Source organism: Pristiophorus japonicus, chromosome 1, assembly GCF_044704955.1.
Source record: "Pristiophorus japonicus isolate sPriJap1 chromosome 1, sPriJap1.hap1, whole genome shotgun sequence".
NCBI lineage: Eukaryota > Metazoa > Chordata > Chondrichthyes > Pristiophoridae > Pristiophorus > Pristiophorus japonicus.
Window position 1 is genome coordinate 52,296,986 of NC_091977.1, and position 21,242 is coordinate 52,318,227.

Here is a 21,242-nt window from a genome sequence, read left to right on the forward strand (position 1 = left end):
ATCAGGAAGGCAAATGGAATGTTGGCCTTCATTGCGAGAGGGATGGAGTACAAATGCAGGGAGGTCCTGCTGCAACTATACAGAGTATTGGTGAGGCCGCACCTGGAGTACTGCATGCAGTTTTGATCACCTTACTTAAGGAAGAATATACTAGCTTTGGAAGGGGTACAGAGACGATTCACTAGGCTGATTCCGGAGATGAGGGGGTTACCTTATGATGATAGATTGAGTAGACTGGGTCTTTACTCGTTGGAGTTCAGAAGGATGAGAGGTGATCTTATAGAAACATTTAAAATCATGAAAGGGATAGACAAGATAGAAGCAGAGAGGTTGTTCCCACAGGTCGAGGAGACTAGAACTAGGGGGCACAGCCTCAAAATACGGGGGAGCCAATTTAAAACCGAGTTGAGAAGGAATTTCTTCTCCCAGAGAGTTGTGAATTTGTGGAATTCTCTGCCCAAGGAAGCAGTTGAGGCTAGCTCATTGAATGTATTCAAGTCACAGATAGATAGATTTTTAACCAATAAGGGAATTAAGGGTTACGGGGAGCGGGCGGGTAAGTGGAGCTGAGTCCACGGCCAGATCAGCCATGATCTTGTTGAATGGCGGAGCAGGCTCGAGGGGCTAGATGGCCTACTCCTGTTCCTAATTCTTATGTTCTTATGTTCTCAAATGGCATGTTGGCCTTCATAGCTAGAGGATTTGAGTATAGGAGCAGGGAAGTCTCACTGCAGTTGTACAGAGCCTTGGTGAGGCCATACCTAGAATATTGTGTTCCGTTTACATAGAAACATAGAAAATAGGTGCAGGAGTAGGCCATTCGGCCCTTCTAGCCTGCACCGCCATTCAATGAGTTCATGGCTGAACATTCAACTTCAGTACCCCATTCCTGCTTTCTCGCCATACCCCTTGATCCCCCTAGCAGTAAGGACCTCATCTAACTCCTTTTTGAATATATTTAGTGAATTGGCCTCAACAACTTTCTGTGGTAGAGAATTCCACAGGTTCACCACTCTCTGGGTGAAGAAGTTCCTCCGCATCTCGGTCCTAAATGGCTTACCCCTTATCCTCAGACTGTGACCCCTGGTTCTGGACTTCCCCAACATTGGGAACGTTCTTCCTGCATCTAACCTGTCTAACCCCGTCAGAATTTTATATGTTTCTATGAGGTCCCCTCTCATTCTTCTGAACTCCAGTGAATACAAGCCCAGTTGATCCAGTCTTTCTTGATAGGTCAGTCCCGCCATCCCGGGAATCAGTCTGGTGAACCTTCGCTGCACTCCCTCAATAGCAAGAATGTCCTTCCTCAGGTTAGGAGACCAAAACTGTACACAATACTCCAGGTGTGGCCTCACCAATGCCCTGTACAACTGTAGCAACACCTCCCTGCCCCTGTACTCAAATCCCCTTGCTATGAAGGCCAACATGCCATTTGCTTTCTTAACCGCCTGCTGCACCTGCATGCCAACCTTCAATGACTTAATCTCCTAATCTGAGGAAGGACGTTCTTGCGATTGAGGGAGTAGAGCGAAGGTTCACCAGACTGATTCCCGGGATGGCAGGACTGATATATGAGGAGAGACTGGATCAACTGGGCTTGTATCCACTGAAGTTTAGAAGAATGAGAGGGGATCTCACAGAAACATAGAAAATTCTGATGGAATTGGACAGGTTAGAGGCAGGAAGAATGTTCCCGTTGCTGGGGAGTTCCAGAACCAGGAGTCACAGTCTAAGAATAAGGGGTAAGCCATTTAGGACCGAGATGCGGAGAAACATCGTCACTCAGAGGGTGGTTAACCTGTGGAATTCTCTGCCGCAGAAAGTTGTTGAGGCCATGTTGTGGAAAAATATTTCCGAGACTGTATAATATATATAAAGAGAGGTTTATTAAATCGGAGACAAAGCTTTGGGAGAAGTGTTAAAGACCCCTGTCTTTGAACCATCTTCTCAAATTGGTAGCTGCAGTGAAGTCCTTTTATTTTACAAATTACGTCACTTTACAACACATGCTTTAGCACTACAAAGCTTTGGCTTATCGAAGGCTAAGCTTTTGATATATAACCCATCCTGCATTGTGACAGGGCAGTATATACAAGTGCAGGCTTTTGAAACCGGTATAAACAAACATACCTAGCACTTAACTCTCCAGTGTTCATTATCTCACTTTCCAATCTCCATTAACTCAAGGCCAGCATGCCTTAAAGTCTAACTGTTTAAAGCATAATGCATCAGTATTGTCCCTTACAAAATTCATTTAAAGGGGAAAATAAAACAAATGTTTGGTCCCGTATACAATCAAATATATGTCCAAAAATCCGCTCCAACAATATTCCCCCTTTTGGTCCTGGAGGATGTTTATGAAATCCAGATGACCACAATGATAGTAGCATATATTCGTCCTTTGGGGTATGTTACTTCCCTGATGTTCCGTTTATCCACCTTGCCTGTAGCTCTAGGCTACCCTTCAAAGATAGTGGTCGGTGTCATTGTCGTCTGTTTCTTCATCCTTGGTGTCTTCAGGTATTTCCATCAGGTGTGCTTCTTCTTCGGCGATTACACTGGCTACTGGCATCAGTCGAGCCATCATAACTTTACAGCAGATATTAAAACACCCGATAATCAGACAGCAAGTAATTATTATTACAACCAGAATAATTACTCCATGCATAAGCGCCCCAGGATCCCCCTAACAGCCAGTCAAACCAGCCAGATCCTCCTGCTGTCGGGGATAACTTCTTTACCTCCCTTCTTATGTGATCAGCGAGGTTGGTTATGTTTTCTGAATTATCGGGAATGTAAGTGCAACATTCAGCTCCAATTAAGGCACATTGTGCGTATGGCTACCATTTCAGCCGTTATGCCCTCCATTGCTTCAGCAGTGTCGTTAGCTACCCGTTCCAGTACCCTCTCTAGGTTACGTAATTCATCCATGGTGCATCCTATCCCGAATGGGAGCATCATGACCCCAAATAGCCTCTCTACCGGGATAAGATCTCGTCTTAGTCGACCAGGTGTCTGTACTTCTGCTAAAGTACGTACCCGTCTGACAAAAGGGATCACATATCCCAAATAACAGGACCCCCTCCAGTTCTGAGGCAACCAGGGGTAGGCCTTATGTCCGCACACAAAATAAGTGCCATTGTATGCTGTTAGATTCGATCCCACTCTCTCTCTCAGCCCCCGTCGCCACCTAATCTTAGGGTCCCAGTTCTGGCTACGTGTCTGATTCTTCAAACCCTCTATTTCAAAGAACCCCTGGTTTGTTGTTTCGCTGGCTATTATGTTCCACCTGGCGAGGTTAAAGTATCCTGCTACAAAACCTGTTTCCTCACCGGTCAGGTTTCTAGTGAAACAAATGTCAGCGGTGGGCCTTCCAACTCCTGAGGTGTTGGTCAAAACCAGGAACGGGGGTCGTACCGACCTATTGTATTCCGGCTGGTACCATCCGTCAATGCATCCAAAAGGTAACCCCCGATCTCCACGTTTCTTTATCCCCACTCTGGTTCCAAGTATCATTTACTTCTCCTGTACCGTTTTGTCGCATTACCCACTCCGCTACTTCCGAAATGTTAAGGGAGATTGACCTCAAGGGGATGCCTCCTTTGCTTTGTATGGGGATGTGCGAACATACCCAGCAACTGGAAAAGTTCTCATTTTGCGCATAAACATAAGACATGTACAAAAAGGTATTTACATGTAACTCTCGTTTCGGTCTAGCTAGCAGGCCGGACCTAACACGAACTATGATAATCGCACCGATCGCAATATATAGTTTCATCTTATTACTCTATAATTAACAAATAGTCAAAGGCAAAATGGCCGTATGGCTTGCTTGAAGAATCTCTTGCTGTCAATCTGTAAATAGACAAACAACAACTAATACGTGTGCTAAACGGCTGGTTCAAAAACCTTAAGCTGGGTCCAATGCTTCCATTGTCCATTCCCTTAACATCCCTGCTGATTATAACCTCATACGGTCCTATCCATTTTTGAGGCAAACCCCGGTTTTCCCGGGAGGACCCTTACCATAACGCGACTTCCCGCCAACGGGACTTCAGGGAGCTTTGTAAGCTCTGCTTCCGCGTCTCTTTCTTCCTGATTGTCCCTAACTAATTTATGCATCCCTTTTAATTGAGTACTTAGTTCCAAAACATACCGTTTTATTTTGTCTTTTAATGGGCCTATATCTGCCCCCCCCCCCCCGTTATGATGTTCTCTGGTAATTGCATCGCCCTTCCTGTCATTAGTTCATAAGGAGTTAATCCGGTTGTCCGGTAATCACTAGGCAATATCTTTTTCTATGGGATGGGGGCAAAGGACCTGTGAAATTTGTACGTGCTCCCATGGCCCCCGTGGACGGGGCTGGTGTCCCATTTTAATTTTAATGGGCCTGCCTGGATTATATTGTACGCACGTAACGCATCGATGGCAATATTTGGCAATATCTCTCCCCATCCCTTTCTACCACCAATCTCTCCCAAGACTCCCGGTCATGGCCTCTCATCCTGAATGAGACAGGCCATGATGCAACTCCAATAAGGTATTCTGTATGCATTCAGGCGCCATTACCTTGTCGTTTCGTTTCCAAGCGTTATCCTTCCCTTGCGTTGCGCCCTGCTTTGTCCACATACCTATTTCTTCCTCAGAAGTGTCCTGGTGTAGTTTCTCAATTCTTATCTGTTGGTCTCGGGCCCCAGCGGCACTGACTTAATTTTACTAATTTAAAATCATTATCAATGGAGAGTGTTTTTTTTACCTCTTCAAATTCTTTTTTTTTCAATCGCAAACACCCCTTCTCCCCCATGCTGTCATATAATCGTGTACTATCCCGAATGCATATCTACTGTCCGTATAGATATTAACAATCATATTTTCCGATAATTCCAGTGCTCGGGTGAGGGCTACCAGTTCTGCCACTTGAGCTGACGACCCCCCCCATTAATTCACCCTGATTCAACTGTCTCTAGATCCAGGTTAACTACGGCCCATCCGGTACGAGGTAGTCCCTCTACGTATTTTCGTGAGCCGTCTGCAAACAAGGTTTGTTCTGCGGTTTGAAGGAGTGCGTCTTTTATTCTATCCTCTTCCATATCCTCACATACCTCTTCGCAAAAGTGGGGTTCCCCTTCACCCATCATACCTTCTGCGGGGTTGTTTCCTACATCCCTAATTATGGTTACCGCTTTGTTGGGTGTTAAGAGGACTGCTTCCCACTTTGCCCGTCTCATATTAGATACGGTTCTCAGTTTTCCTGTGTTTAACATTTCTACCAATGTGTGTTTAGTGTGGAGAATGATGTTTCCAGTCACCACCACAGGCTCGCTTAATTTTACTGCCCAAGCTGCGCAATCTAGCGCGGCTATACATCTGGATAACCCAGTCACCACCGGGCTTTCGGTGGTAGAGTAATAGGCTATAGGTCTCCTTTTATCAGGGATAAAGTTCCGGCTGTAATTAAAGAGGCCCAGTACCTTCCTCACCCCCCTTACCGTTACTGGTCTAGGCATGTCCTTGACAGCCTTTTTCCTATCCGAGGGCATTTCTTTCAGCCCCTTGAGAGGCAGTACCCTAGGTACAGGACCTGGGATTTCCCAACTGGGCCTTTTTGGGGAGTTAGTGGTGCTAACTGTTTCTTTTAAGATACCCTTTTCCACTAGCCCTTTTACTATTTCTACAACCGCTGTTCTAGCTTCAGGTCTTATAGGGTATTGTGGCAAGGCCCCCTTTTCTGCCCTCCTCCTGTTCCCGTGGCAGAGACCTTTTCCTGCTTTATCTTTTTCTTTTCTAAACTGCTAAAGCTTACTGTTTTAGCCTTTTTCAAAAGTCCCTTTTACACCTTCACAGACAGCTCACCACTCGCCCAGGAGTTTGACCTAATCCCTGAAGGTATTTCTAAATTTAAAACTTTTTTTTTTACTGAGCTAGAAGATTTCGTGTCAAGGTTTTATACAAAGGAAAATGGGAGCGTTTTAAAAGGCATTCTTTATCTCATTCCTGGACTAAATTTATGCCTTTCAACCCAATTGCATGTTTTCTTTCAACAAGTAAGTGAACGTGTCAAATTCTTTTTTTTTTACTACCGGGACCATGTATTTTTATCTTTTACTCAACAAACCTATCCTTTGTGCATTTCCTAGCTCCGTAACTTATCATCCGAACATATCCACACCTTCGTTTCTAACTTAAAATGTAATACCATAAGGTTCACAGTTTCTTAAACTTCCCACATACAGGACAACACTACGAAGGGTTAAAAAAAAACATTTCACTCTGTTTGGAAAGAGTGGGTGGAGCTAAAACAGGCAGGCAACTCCACACCTTCTTAAAACAGGCTTTCATTCATTCCACAGTCAAAATTACTCGAGTACTCTCTTCATTCAAAATAGACACTCACAAAAGTCTCTCTTCATTCAACAAAGCTTATGTCTGGATCCATATGTCACTTAAGATAGTCACTATCAGCTTTTTTATGGCATTACGTAATTACGCAAGTTACAATTAATGATAGGAATTAATTAATGACCCGGGCAGCCCGCGTTTTACATTCCCTTCCTTACCTTCCATGTTCGCCAGTCTCGGATGTTTCCCTTTGTTTCTGTAATACTCACGGCCACGACTACTCTGTGGAGACCCTTTGTCTTCGCAACAAAGCTAGTGTGTTTCCTTACCACCGGAGTTTTCGGCTCTAGGTTGGAGTGATCAGTTCCCTTCCGCACTGACCTTATTTACTAAAGGGACAACTCAAACTGGTTAGTCAGCCTCTTCCCGCTATCTGTTTACTCGTATCTTATACACTATCCCGTCGTGCCCGTACACCTCTCTTTTCAGTCTCTAACACCAGATCTGATGAGACAGTATCCTGTCGACTACGCCATTTTGTTGTGGAAAAATATTTCTGAGACTGTATAATATATATAAAGAGAGGTTTATTAAATCGGAGACAAAGCTTTGGGAGAAGTGTTAAAGACCCCTGTCTTTGAACCATCTTCTCAAATTGGTATCTGCAGTGAAGTCCTTTTATCTTACAAATTACGTCACTTTACAACACATGCTTTAGCACTACAAAGCTTTGACTTATCGAAGACTAAGCTTTTGATATATAACCCATCCTGCATTGTGACAGGGCAGTATGTACAAGTGCAGGCTTTTGACACCGGTATAAACAAACATACCTAGCACTTAACTCTCCAGTGTTCATTATCTCACTTTCCAATCTCCATTAACTCAAGGCCAGCATGCCTTAAAGTCTAACTGTTTAAAGCATAATGCATCAGTATTGTCCCATACAAAATTCATTTAAAGGGGAAAATAAAACAAATGTTTGGTCCCGTATACAATCAAATATATGTCCAAAAATCCGCTCCAACAGGCCAGTTCATTAGATATCTTCAAAAGGGAGTTAGATATGGCCCATACGGCCAAAGCGATCAAGGGGTATGGAGAGAAAGCAGGAAAGGGGTATTGAGGTTGAATGATCAGCCATGATCTTATTGAATGGTGGTGCAGGCTCGAAGGGCCGAATGGCCTGCTCCTGCAACTAATTTCTATGTTTCTATGTTTTTTTTAAATTGAAGTTGAACGAATATCGGTGTTTCAAATTGCACCCAAGCACCCTTCTACAGGATGACTGCAAAGAGAATACCATAATAGTTCAAAGCAAAGTATGATTTCCCAGCACTGCAATAACAAGTCATTAATGTAACAAACTTCTTAATCCTTTGCAGACCTAGTTTTCGTCGCACAAACTGGTTTGAGCCAGTCTGCCAAGAATGTAAACAGGTCATGGAGAAAGTGGGAGTGTTTGACCTTACACCCTTTGGCAAATTCACTGTGAAAGGAAAGGACTCCACAAAACTACTGGACCGCCTGTTTGCAAATGTTATGCCAAAGGCAAGCAGATGTTAGCATCAGATATAAATATGGACAATTACAGATGTTCATTTTTACAGCAAATGCCCACTTGTCAAAGATGTAGTTGAAGTGTCCTGATGTAATATCACAATAAGCCACCCTTTCGCCGGACACTAATGGTAGAGAAAAACTTGGTATTTACATAATAACACATCATGCTTTCTATGCTATTGATTTGATCCCAAATTATCTATAATTGTTCTAGTTGAAATAACAATTGGATTTCCATTAAAGGATAAATCATGTCCAGCTTCTTAACTTCAACCTTTGACCCCCTCCCCCCCGCCAATGCATTCTCCAAATACAACCTATCTTCAATTTTCCCATCCTTTCCAAAATTCTGGAACTGGTCGTTGCTGCACAAATCCATGTCCATCATCTCACAGCTCTGAGACCACTTTTGGTCAAAGCTCTATTGACATTCTGTGTGCCTGCAACCATGGTGTGTTATTCTTTCTCGTCCTCCTCAGCCTCTCCACCATTTTTGATATAGGTAACCACACCATCTTCCTCCACAATCTCTGTGGTATTGCTTTATATGGTTCCATTCCAGCTTATCCCACTGCAGCAAGCCTATCTACTATAATGGTGTCTCCTCCAGCACCCACAGTTATCATGCTGTGCATCAAAGTTCCATGCTGAGCCCCCATTCTGTTTCTCATCTGTATGTTGTGCCATCATCGCCAAGCCGACAATACCCAGCTTTAGTCTCCAGCACGATCTTTACTACCACAAATATCACTGTGCTGTCCAACTGCTGATCGGCATCAACTCATGGTTCAAGGTGAAAATATGAAATAATACAGACTGGTATTTTCAAATTAGTTAGAGTGATTCATCTCTAGAAAGGACAAATGACATATGTGACTATTGCAAGTGTCATCTTAATTTACTCTCCTTTCCCACAGGTGGGCTATATAAATATCAGTCATATGATTACCCCAAAAGGCCGAGTGTATGCTGAGGTGACAATCAGTCACTTGTCAGAAGAGGAGTTCCTGCTGGTGACAGGATCAGGGTCAGAGCTCCATGACTTAAGGTGAGCACGGATTAAAAAAATTATGATAACTTCTGAAATTAATTTATTCTTCTCACTTTCTTTTTATTGATTGCGTTAATATAGTACACATGAAAAAGCTTCGTTTCCCTTCATTTTGCAGTTTTGCAACGGACTTCTAATAAATTTAAAGATTAGATTGTGCATGAATTGTTTTTTAAACAAAAGGAAGCTCTTAAAACTTTTGTATCTTTATTATTTTTCATTCTTCAACTCCAACTCCAGTTCCATTAACTTCCAACAAAGGAAGTGGATATGTGTAACTGGAGATCCCACTAGCTCATGGAATAGGTTGGGTTGATGTGTATGTTTTCTAATTGGGGTGAGGCAATTGTGTTTTCACTTGACCACAAGGTCACTTGTCCATTCTTTTTTTTATTATTCATTCTCGGAATGTGGGCATCACTGGCAAGATCGTCATTTATTTCAATGCCTCATTGCGCAAACTGAGTGACTTGCTAGGCCACTTTAGAGGGCTGTTAAGAGTCAGTCACATTGGTGTGGGACTCAAGTCATATATTTGCCAGACCAGGTAAGGACAGAAGGTTTCCTTCCCCAAAGGGGGGTAATTCTTACTTGGCAATAGTATAAAACAGGCGATATCGGATTGGCCACCCGTTGTGCATCTCTTCCGATTTTCGTATCCATTGATGTCAATAGAAATGAAAATCAGGAGAAGTGTACAATGGACATCTGATTCGATTTTGTCTTTTTCACTATCGCTAATACTCAAAATTACCCCCAAGGACATTGTGGAATTTGTACATTATTGGTCAAACATATTGTACCTCAGTATTAGTAGGACCTGTCCCTGACTCAGAAGGTCATAGATTGAAGCTCGGAGCTCGGAGCAGCGCGAGTCCGGGGTCGGCGAGAGGCCAATAAAGGCCAGTGGGAGTCGAGCAGTTCGAGCAGTCAGTCGAGGAGGCGGGAGCTCGGAGCAGCGCGAGTCCGGGGTCGGCGAGAGGCCTATAAAGGCCAGCGGGAGTCGAGGAGGCGGGAGCTCGGAGCAGCGCGAGTCCGGGGTCGGCGAGAGGCCTATAAAGGCCAGCGGGAGTCGAGCAGTTCGAGGAGTCAGTCGAGGAGGCGGGAGCTCGGAGCAGCGCGAGTCCGGGGTCGGCGAGAGGCCTATAAAGGCCAGCGGGAGTCAAGGAGGCGGGAGCTCGGAGCAGCGCGAGTCCGGGGTCGGCGAGAGGCGTTCCGGTGCAGCTACAGGGAGAAGGCAAAGAAAGAAACAAAGGTGACGTCACAGCCTAGGGGGTAAGTGATTGGCTGGTGATTGGTGAGTAGTTTTTCTTTTTCTTATATTAGTCAGTAACTTTTAACATTGTTGTTGCCAATTTAAGTGTATCTAAGGGTTCAGTCATGACAGGAGAGCTCGGTCGGGTGTTATGCTCCTCCTGTACCATGTGGGAACTCAGGGACACTTCCGGTGTCCCTGACGACTACGTGTGCGGGAAGTGTGTCCACCTCAAGCTCCTGACGGTCCGCGTTACGGAATTGGAGCTGAGGGTGGATTCACTCTGGAGCATCCACGATGCTGAGAATGACGTGAGTATCACGTGTAGTGAGTTGGTCTTACCGCAGGGAAAGGGTCCACAGCCAGATAGGGAATGGAAGACCAGCAGGAAGAGTAGTGCAAGGAACGTAGTGCAGGGGTCCCCTGCGGTCATCCCCCTGCAAAACAGATACACCGTTTTGAGTACTGTTGAGGGGAATGACTCATCAGGGGAGGGCAGCAGCAGCCAAGTTCATGGCACCATGGCTGGCTCTGCTGCACAGGAGGGCAAGAAAAAGAGTGGGACAGCAATAGTGATAGGGGATTCAATGGTGAGGGGAATAGATAGGCGTTTCTGCGGCCGCGACCGAGACTCCAGGATGGTATGTTGCCTCCCTGGTGCAAGGGTCAAGGATGTCTCGGAGCGGGTGCAGGACATTCTGAAATGGGAGGGAGAACAGCCAGTTGTCGTGGTGCACATTGGTACCAACGACATAGGTAAAAAAAGGGATGAGGTCCTACGAAACGAATTTAAGGAGCTAGGAGCTAAATTAAAAAGTAGGACCTCAAAAGTAGTAATCTCGGGATTGCTACCAGTGCCACGTGATAGTCAGAGTAGGAATCGCAGGATAGCGCAGATGAATACGTGGCTTGAGCAGTGGTGCAGCAGGGAGGGATTCAAATTCCTGGGGCATTGGGACCGGTTCTGGGGGAGGTGGGACCAGTACAAACCGGACGGTCTGCACCTGGGCAGGACCGGAACCAATGTCCTAGGGGGAGTGTTTGCTAGTGCTGTTGGGGAGGATTTAAACTAATATGGCAGGGGGATGGGAACCAATGCAGGGAGACAGAGGGAAACAAAAAGGAGGCAAAAGCAAAAGACAGAAAGGAGATGAGGAAAAGTGGAGGGCAGAGAAACCCAAGGCAAAGAACAAAAAGGGCCACTGTACAGCAAAATTCTAAAAGAACAAAGGGTGTTAAAAAAACAAGCCTGAAGGCTTTGTGTCTTAATGCAAGGAGTATCCGCAATAAGGTGGATGAATTAATTGTGCAAATAGATGTTAACAAATATGATGTGATTGGGATTACGGAGACGTGGCTCCAGGATGATCAGGGCTGGGAACTCAACATTCAGGGGTATTCAACATTCAGGAAGGATAGAATAAAAGGAAAAGGAGGTGGGGTAGCATTGCTGGTTAAAGAGGAGATTAATGCAATAGTTAGGAAAGACATTAGCTTGGATGATGTGGAATCTATAGGGGTAGAGCTGCAGAACACCAAAGGGCAAAAAACGTTAGTAGGAGTTGTGTACAGACCTCCAAACAGTAACAGGGATGTTGGGGAGGGCATCAAACAGGAAATTAGGGGTGCATGCAATAAAGGTGTAGCAGTTATAATGGGTGACTTTAATATGCACATAGATTGGGCTAGCCAAACTGGAAGCAATACGGTGGAGGAGGATTTCCTGGAGTGCATAAGGGATGGTTTTCTAGACCAATATGTTGAGGAACCAACTAGGGGGGAGGCCATCTTAGACTGGGTGTTGTGTAATGAGAGAGGATTAATTAGCAATCTCATTGTGCGAGGCCCCTTGGGGAAGAGTGACCATAATATGGTGGAATTCTGCATTAGGATGGAGAATGAAACAGTAAATTCAGAGACCATGGTCCAGAACTTAAAGAAGGGTAACTTTGAAGGTATGAGGCATGAATTGGCTAGGATAGATTGGCGAATGATACTTAGGGGGTTGACTGTGGATGGGCAATGGCAGACATTTAGAGACCGCATGGATGAATTACAACAATTGTACATTCCTGTCTGGCGTAAAAATTAAAAAGGGAAGGTGGCTCAACCGAGGCTATCTAGGGAAATCAGGGATAGTATTAAAGCCAAGGAAGTGGCATACAAATTGGCCAGAAATAGCAGCGAACCTGGGGACTGGGAGAAATTTAGAACTCAGCAGAGGAGGACAAAAAGTTTGATTAGGGCAGGGAAAATGGAGTACGAGAAGAAGCTTGCAGGGAACATTAAGGCGGATTGCAAAAGTTTCGATAGGTATGTAAAGAGAAAAAGGTTAGTAAAGACAAACGTAGGTCCCCTGCAGTCAGAATCAGGGGAAGTCATAACGGGGAACAAAGAAATGGCAGATCAATTGAACAAGTGCTTTGGTTCGGTATTCACTAAGGAGGATGCAAACAACCTTCCGGATATAAAAGGGGTCAAAGGGTCTAGTAAGGAGGGGGAACTGAGGGAAATCTTTATTAGTCGGGAAATTGTGTTGGGGAAATTGATGGGATTGAAGGCCGATAAATCCCCAGGGCCTGATGGACTGCATCTCAGAGTACTTAAGGAGGTGGCCTTGGAAATAGCGGATGCATTGACAGTCATTTTCCAACATTCCATTGACTCTGGATCAGTTCCTATGGAGTGGAGGGTAGCCAATGTAAACCCACTTTTTAAAAAAGGAGGGAGAGAGAAAACAGGGAATTATAGACCGGTCAGCCTGACCTCAGTAGTGGGTAAAATGATGGAATCAATTATTAAGGATGTCATAGCAGTGCATCTGGAAAATGGTGACATGATAGGTCCAAGTCAGCATGGATTTGTGAAAGGGAAATCATGCTTGACAAATCTTCTGGAATTTTTTGAGGATGTTTCCAGTAAAGTGGTATATTTGGACTTTCAGAAGGCTTTCAACAAGGTCCCACACAAGAGATTAATGTGCAAAGTTAAAGCACATGGGATTGGGGGTAGTGTGCTGACGTGGATTGAGAACTGGTTGTCAGACAGGAAGCAAAGAGTAGGAGTAAACGGGTACTTTTCAGAATGGCAGGCAGTGACTAGTGGGGTGCCGCAAGGTTCTGTGCTGGGGCCCCAGCTGTTTACATTGTACATTAATGATTTAGACGAGGGGATTAAATGCAGTATCTCCAAATTTGCGGATGACACGAAGTTGGGTGGCAGTGTGAGCTGCGAGGAGGATGCTATTAGGCTGCAGAGTGACTTGGATAGATTAGGTGAGTGGGCAAATGCATGGCAAATGAAGTATAATGTGGATAAATGTGAGGTTATCCACTTTGGTGGTAAAAACAGAGAGACAGACTATTATCTGAATGGTGACAGATTAGGAAAAGGGAAGGTGCAACGAGTTCTGGGTGTCATGGTACATCAGTCATTGAAGGTTAGCATGCAGGTACAACAGGCGGTTAAGAAAGCAAATGGCATGTTGGCCTTCATAGCAAGGGGATTTGAATACAGGGGCAGGGAGGTGTTGCTACAGTTGTACAGGGCCTTGGTGAGGCCACACCTGGTGTATTGTGTACAGTTTTGGTCTCCTAACTTGAGGAAGGACATTCTTGCTATTGAGGGAGTGCAGCGAAGATTCACCAGACTGATTCCCGGGATGGCGGGACTGACTTATCAAGAAAGACTGGATCAACTGGGCTTGTATTCACTGGAGTTCAGAAGAATGAGAGGGGACCTCATGGAAACGTTTAAAATTCTGACGGGTTTAGACCGGTTAGATGCAGGAAGAATGTTCCCAATGTTGGCGAAGTCCAGAACCAGGGGTCACAGTCTGAGGATAAGGGGTAAGCCATTTAGGACCGAGATGAGGAGAAACTTCTTCACCCAGAGAGTGGTGAACCTGTGGAATTCTCTACCACAGAAAGTAGTTGAGGCCAATTCACTAAATATATTCAAAAGGGAGTTAGATGAAGTCCTTACTACTCGGGGGATCAAGGGTTATGGCGAGAAAGCAGGAAGGGGGTACTGAAGTTTCATGTTCAGCCATGAACTCATTGAATGGCGGTGCAGGCTAGAAGGGCTGAATGGCCTGCTCCTGCACCTATTTTCTATGTTTCTATGTTTCTGTGAAGTGTCACTTCAGGACTTGAACACATAGGCCTAGAAATTTAGCCACACAACACCTGTTTAAACACCCTCCTAAGCTTCCAATATGGCGGGCAGAAAGCGCACACTTATTACAAGTTGGAAGCACGACGCCCACCACAATGGTAATGTCATGTATCTTACATTATTATATATAACTGTATCCCAACATGCTATACATGACTGTAATAAGATATGACCTGTAACCACCAGCATACCTTACCACCAGGGTGCACTTGCAAGAGACAGGTATATAAGGACAGGTCTCAGGCAATTGCAGCATTCCAGAGCTTTGAAATAAAGGTGCAGGTCCAGAGAGACCTTGACTTCACTACATGCCTCGTGTGAATCTGTACTGAGGGGAGAGGACTTTACAGGTAAAGGCCAAAAAATTGACATGCAATGCTCACGCCTGAAACAGGCGCTTTGCACATTTACTTGTTTATTATTACTTTAAAGAAGAGAAGCCGAGTCCTACTATTCACCTGACTTATCGTTTTCATTATCAAGATATATAGAGGAAGAGGCGACAAATGGTGGCTATGATGTTGATATCCGTAATGTTACCGATGAGATCGGGGTGCTGGGTGTAGCGGGTCCATTTGCACGGAAGGTTCTCCAAAAACTCACAACAGTAGATCTGAGTGGAACAGCATTTAAATTCCTGCAGTGTAAACCTCTCACTCTGGCTGACATTCCCCTTACTGCCATGAGGATCTCCTACACAGGTTGGTGTAAGACACTTATTAACCAATGGCTTGGCTCACAACAGTGCCTTAGAGATTTTCACTAAAAATATATAATTAAATAAGCTTGAAGGCAGCAAAAACTTTTACAAACTTGCTCCTGGCACAGAGCTTACCCACCAGGAATGTTTATTGGGAATTTGGGCACACATCCCCTGCCCATGATTTTCTGTCTGTTAAAGTTAATGAGCAGGAAATCATAGGAAACGCATTCCCAGACTTCTGATCTGCGCTGCCAGCAGCTGAAACTCTGCATCAGGAGTGCCAATGTGTAAAATTAGCCCTGGTATTGTTACATTAGTGAGTCATTAATAGGGCAGCGTCTTGATGAAGCAAAAGTTTGATTTTAAAAAAGATCTGTTTGTGGAGTCAGAAGCGTCGTGCACGGTGTCATTATGATGTCATGCACAGCCCTGCAACTGTGTGCTTTGTAATTTTATTGTGTGCTTGTAAAAAAACTAAAGCCATTTTTTGAAACTTTTTTTTAACATAGACAGCTTTTAAAGCAATGTTAATTGTATACATTTTGCCTTCTGGTTCTACAGTCTAAGTTAAATGGCTTCTTTAAACTTGCGTTATCATTTCCTCTTAGGACCCAGATCATGATCTTTCCCCCCTTCACACCACCATTATTTTATTTTCCAATCAAAATAAGTTTCACTCTGTGAATTTCTCAAGTTTAAAATCCCAGAATGATCCTGTTGCTCTTCTCTGACTCGTCTCCAACTTATCAATGTCCTTATGAAGATAGGGTCCCAAAAATTGTGCACAATATTCCAAATGTGGCCTCTCCCAGGATCTGTAAAAGTTAGAATAAGTTTTCAATGTATAATTAAATATTCCTGCAACATAGTTTAGACTTTAGTAACCTTGTTGGTAAGAGAGAGCATTTCTGCCAACATTACAACAGTGACTACACTCCAAAAGTACTTCATTGGCTGTAAAGCGCTTTGCAAAATCAGGTGGTCGCGAAAGGCACTATATAAATGCAGGTCTTTCTTTCAACTTCCCCAAATAGATAATTATAAATTTGCTCCAGTGCACTAGCAACTCAGCTGATTCTACCAGTCTCCAGACGAGCAGAGGAAACAAATGTAATAACCCAATTATCACATCATGTACAGCCTACAAACTTTGCAATTCTGCTGCTAATTTGATAAATAATAAATCCTGTCTGAAAAGTGTCTTGTAATCCGTTCACACTAAAAAAAAATAGTATTAAAGCATAGAGTAGGTTTGAGAAATGTGGAGTCGGGCTACAAACTATAATATTTTTATTTACACAGCACAGAGAAACGTCTTTACAGGACAGCAGACCTTGCATAAGAGGAGGAGCAAGGTGTCTTGCCTGCCTTTGTTTAGACTTGCTTTTCTTATTGATAGGGCACGTTCCACCTTAATTTATGTTTATAATTGTTTTATTTATTTATTTATTTAACGTCAATATTTATTTAATCATTCAATGATCAAAAGTTAGCAAGTGGCAAAGGAGCAATGATTCCACATAAGCATTGCTGCCATAAACCAAACTCCCATAAAATAATGCACGAGAACTGTTCGGCCATCTTTACATCATGACCAAATATCAGGAATTTGGCTGGGCATCTGCTAAGACTAATTCATAGTTCAACAGTAACCCTAAGAAGACACCACAGGTTTCCAAAGCCTGAGGTTTTTTCCATGTATTTGGAACAGAACGTTTCTGTAAAGGTACAAAAGCATGTTATTCTTTAAAAACAGTACTCCTCTTTCATCTTACCGAAAACTATTGTCATTATTTTAAGATTCTTCTGTTTCCAATTAGTTTTAATTCAAGTTAGACCACGTACCTTCCTGAACGAATAGCACAATTATTTTTTTAAATGAAAGGGACTACAAGGAGTTGTCTCGTAACATTGTGGCACAGGTTCTGCAAACCTTCCAAACAGCAGCAAGCCAGTGGCTGGGGGTATACTTTGCATTTTGGAGGTATTCATTTGTAACCGTGAGTAAGTTTGAAATAAAACATGCCATGTTTGAAGGAGAACATTTCAGCACACAATAAATAAATGTTTCTCTGGCATCTGTAGAAACAACCCTGTAATTTACTTGTGGTTGGGGAGGGCTGTGGAACGAATTTGTTAACCTAATTTATACCAGCTTAATGCAACTGGTCTCGAGGCTTTATTGAAAACACGTTTGTTTTTTCTCTTTCGGTGTCAGAATCAGCATGAGGTGTTCAGGTAGGAATGGGAGCTTTTCTCTGAGCCATTTTCCATCCCTCTCTTCATAAGTCTCTCTTCACTTTTATACTTTGCACAGTAAAGCAATTCACCTCAATTTCGTGTCGGCTTTCACTCCTGAACATTTTGTTGTTGTGCTCGGAGGCATCACCTTTATGCTCCACCGCACCCTTCAGCCCAACCCATTCGGTGAACATTACTGTCATAACTGTGAAGCTGTACAATTCCTGCCACAGCCAGTCCACACACACACACACACACACACCATTTGGTGCTTCATATCACTGGAACCAATCTATGCACAGAAATGCAGCTTTTCTTCTGTATGCAAATGCTGTTGTAATTTAGCCAGACTCCACCAATCAGATACAACAGTTTGATCAATGCTTGGCCTAACCACTTGGTCAACGCTTGGTCAACCACTTGCCCAATAAACAAAGTCCAATTCTTCAGCGCAATGACGCACACTCAGGTCACAATGGTTTGAGCTTCATTCACATTGGATGAGTGAGGGGGAGGGGGGTTCAGGGTGGGGGTTCTTGGCAGCATATCTTTTTTTTCTGTTACCTCCACACTGAGGAAACTGTCTTAAAGACCGCACTCCATAATGAGGTTTTCTGAATGGAGTAATTCTCTGTGTACATCTGGTGGTGAGGAATCACCTCTGGCACCCTGAGTCTTAGTGCAAAAATCTTACTTCTCCCTTCCCCCTTGGTTCTTACGGTGAGAATCCTCGGTCACCATCCCCTTGTTCCCCATTCACCCATCAGTGAAAACCCTCTTTCACTGTTTAGCCACAGTAAAGTCCCCAGGTTTCACTCACTCCTTTACTGGCTGCTCCTCTCTCGGTGCCTCTCTCACTCACTGGCTGGGATCTTCCCAGCCCTGCGACTGCGGGCTTGGAGGTGGGCCTGCTGTCAAAATGGTCCTGATTGATGATTTCTGTGGGGCTCTGCAGGAAAGCTGTTGCACAAAGATTGAGCAATTGTTTATGGGTAGATTGAAAGGTAGGACACAGTGTAACATCCCGGGACAAATTCACAAATATCTATATTTACTGAGCGTAGCACGATTTGCTGCCCACATATCCCACTTTTGTCTAAAAAGTTCTGGAAGCATTAAAAATGTGGCCTTCTGTGCAGATCAGAGCTGCAACAAGTCTCTTACTCCACATGTAGGACCGCAACTACAGCTCAAGTCTAGATAGCCCCTTGCTGCCTGAGGACTATTTAGATGGAATGTAAAAGCCAATTCTTTTCAACATTCTGATCTTTGCACATTGTTACCAGATCCATAATAACTAGTGGTGTCAATCCCATGGCATGTAACAGCAGGCAATGTTGTAAGTTCCAGTGAGGTAAAATCTGACCAGTGTAAATAAAGTTAGCCATTTCATTATACGCTGTGGTGTAGTTATTAGCAACTTTATTCACATCCTAATCTACTGCACTTAATAGAATTCCAATGTATTGGACAGTTAGTAATGCCGATATTCCCCAGTTGTGCATCCCATTTGTACACCAGTGGAAAAATAAAGGGAACACCTTTGTTTATACTCCTTATAGTGTGAAACCCAAATAATATTCATTCTTTGGGCGTGGTTTAGGCCTGACTGACTTCTCAGTTTTCACTTTAGGTGAGCTCGGCTGGGAGCTGTACCACAAACGGCAGGACACTGCTGCCCTCTATCACGCCATCATGGAAGCAGGGCAGGAATTTGGAATCGACAACTTTGGAGCATATGCCATGAACTCTTTGCGGCTTGAGAAAGCATTTAGAGGCTGGGGAGCAGAGGTCAGTAGCAGTGAGGTATTAAATGTGCCCTTTTCACAGTGGGTAAATGCACTGCCTGGTGTGTTGCCAAGCAGTAACGACAGGGGCAGCCTCAAATCTGTGCTGAGTTAAAAAAGAAAAACTGAGGGGAATGGATTTTAACTGGCCGCAGGTTTCGACAGGGTAAGAGTCAAACCCGCCTGACGGCATCAGTTTGAGGCCCGTGCTCTTTTAACTCCCGGACCTTATTTACATCCCACTTGACAGGATCTGGCTTTGGGCAGGTTAAAATCACGGGACCCATAGGCTACCTGCCTGCAACTGGTAAGTTACGGGGGAGAGGATCAGGGCCATTTCGTGAGTGGAAAGGAGGTTAACCCGGGGCAGCAGAAATCCACACTTTCCACTGAAGAAAGTTGTTGACTTATCTTAGCAGGCCTCCCCCCCTTTCCCGCCAGGTTTTACCGAGCAGGACATAGGCCATTAAATTGTCTTTTACATAGAATTACATGGAACATAGAGCACAGAAACAGCCCATTCAGCCAAACTAGTCTGTGTTAGCCAGATGAGTCTCCTCCCATTCCATCTACCTCATCTCAGCCTTTCAGCATATCTTTCCATTCCCTTTTCTCTCATGTACTCATCTAGTTTCCTTTTGAAAGCCTCAAAGACTTCCTGTGGTAGTGAGTTCCAGATTCTAACCACTTTCCGAGTAAAGAAATTTCTCCCTATTTCCCTATTGGATTTATTAGCAACTATCTTGTATTTATGACCCTTTGCATTCTCCCACAAGTGAAAACATTCTCTCCACATCTACCCTGTCCAACCCATTCATAATTTTAAAGACCGCTATCAGGTCTCCATTAAGTCTTCTCTTTTCTAAAGGAAACAAGCCCCTAATTACATCATAGATCCCCGATTAACATGAGGCTCTCGTCTGAGTCAGGCGGGCGCCTCGACTGCCTAAAAAAAAGGCACAGTTAAGATAGCGGCAGGCGGGAATCGAACAGGGACGGGGCAGTAAGCCTATGCCAGATATTTTAACTGCGTGCCCATCCCATTGTCCCTAGGTGGGCTAGTTTAATATCACTGCCTTGAATGCCTGATACCTCGATTTAAATTAGACAGTGCTGGAAATACACAGGGAGCAGGAACAGGCACGATGGGCCGAATGGCCACCTCTAGTGCTCTAGAATCCTATGATTCTACATAGAATGATTAGTGGTGAAGACATTTCCCTGTATACCTGCTTCCAGTTTAAGGTGAGTACCAGAATATATTTAGTGCTTAACAGACTCTAATGGCATTAACTGAAATTTTCTTTTAAAGCTGTTCTGCCCCGCAGTGGTCATTTTCAGTAATGCACACTGGTTGGTATTTATGTGGCTAAAATCACTGGAAATATTTTTAAAGGGAGTATTTTTGTTTTGTAAAATGATTAAAGGCCTGGTTTTAACCCTGCCGGCCAGGCAGGAACAAGGCAGGCTGATGGTTAAAATGACGGTTGAGTGCTTCCCATTGTTTTCCCGACACCTTCGCTCTCGCTATGGTTAGTCACAGGAAAGGCATCCACCACAGCCAGGCCTAGGCCTCATTAATATTTATATGTCAGGGACCAATGATGTCACTCGGACCTGACACTGTTTTTACTCAGATTGGCGTGACACGCGCACGGTACTGGGCCTGCCAGTGAATGGTGGCGGGAGACAGGATCGGTGCCAGAAAAGGCCCAGGTAGGTTTCATTTAATCCGACTGCGGCAACTACAGAGGAATCTCCCTGCTATCAGCCACTGGGAAAGTTGTCGCTAGAGTCCTCCTCAACCGTCTTCTCCCCATGGCCAAGGAGCTCCTCCCGGAGTCACAGTGCTGATTTCGTCCCCTCCGGGGCACAACGGACATGATTTTTGCAGCGTAACAACTACAGGAAAAATGCAGGGAACAGCACATGGCCTTCTTCGACCTTACCAAGGCCTTTGACACAGTCAACCGCGAGGGTTATGGAGCGTCCTCCTCCATTTCGGATGCCCCCAAAAGTACGTCACCAACCTCCGCCTGCTCCACGACGACATGCAGGCCGTGATCCTTACCAATGGATCCATCAAAGACCAAATCCATGTCCGGACTGGGGTCAAACAGGGCTGCG

General features: G+C 44.3%; 1 protein-coding gene across 2 annotated transcripts in view; it reads left to right on the forward strand.

The window, feature by feature from the left end:
* Positions 1-21,242, forward strand: part of dmgdh (dimethylglycine dehydrogenase) — a 181,276-nt gene that overhangs the window by 143,069 nt on the left and 16,965 nt on the right. For both annotated transcript variants that reach the window (XM_070879751.1, XM_070879752.1), the window contains exons 10-13: positions 7,725-7,890; positions 8,820-8,950; positions 14,868-15,085; positions 18,962-19,119. In XM_070879751.1, the coding sequence (XP_070735852.1) occupies positions 7,725-7,890; positions 8,820-8,950; positions 14,868-15,085; positions 18,962-19,119 (673 nt within the window). The remainder of the gene's footprint in view (positions 1-7,724; positions 7,891-8,819; positions 8,951-14,867; positions 15,086-18,961; positions 19,120-21,242) is intronic.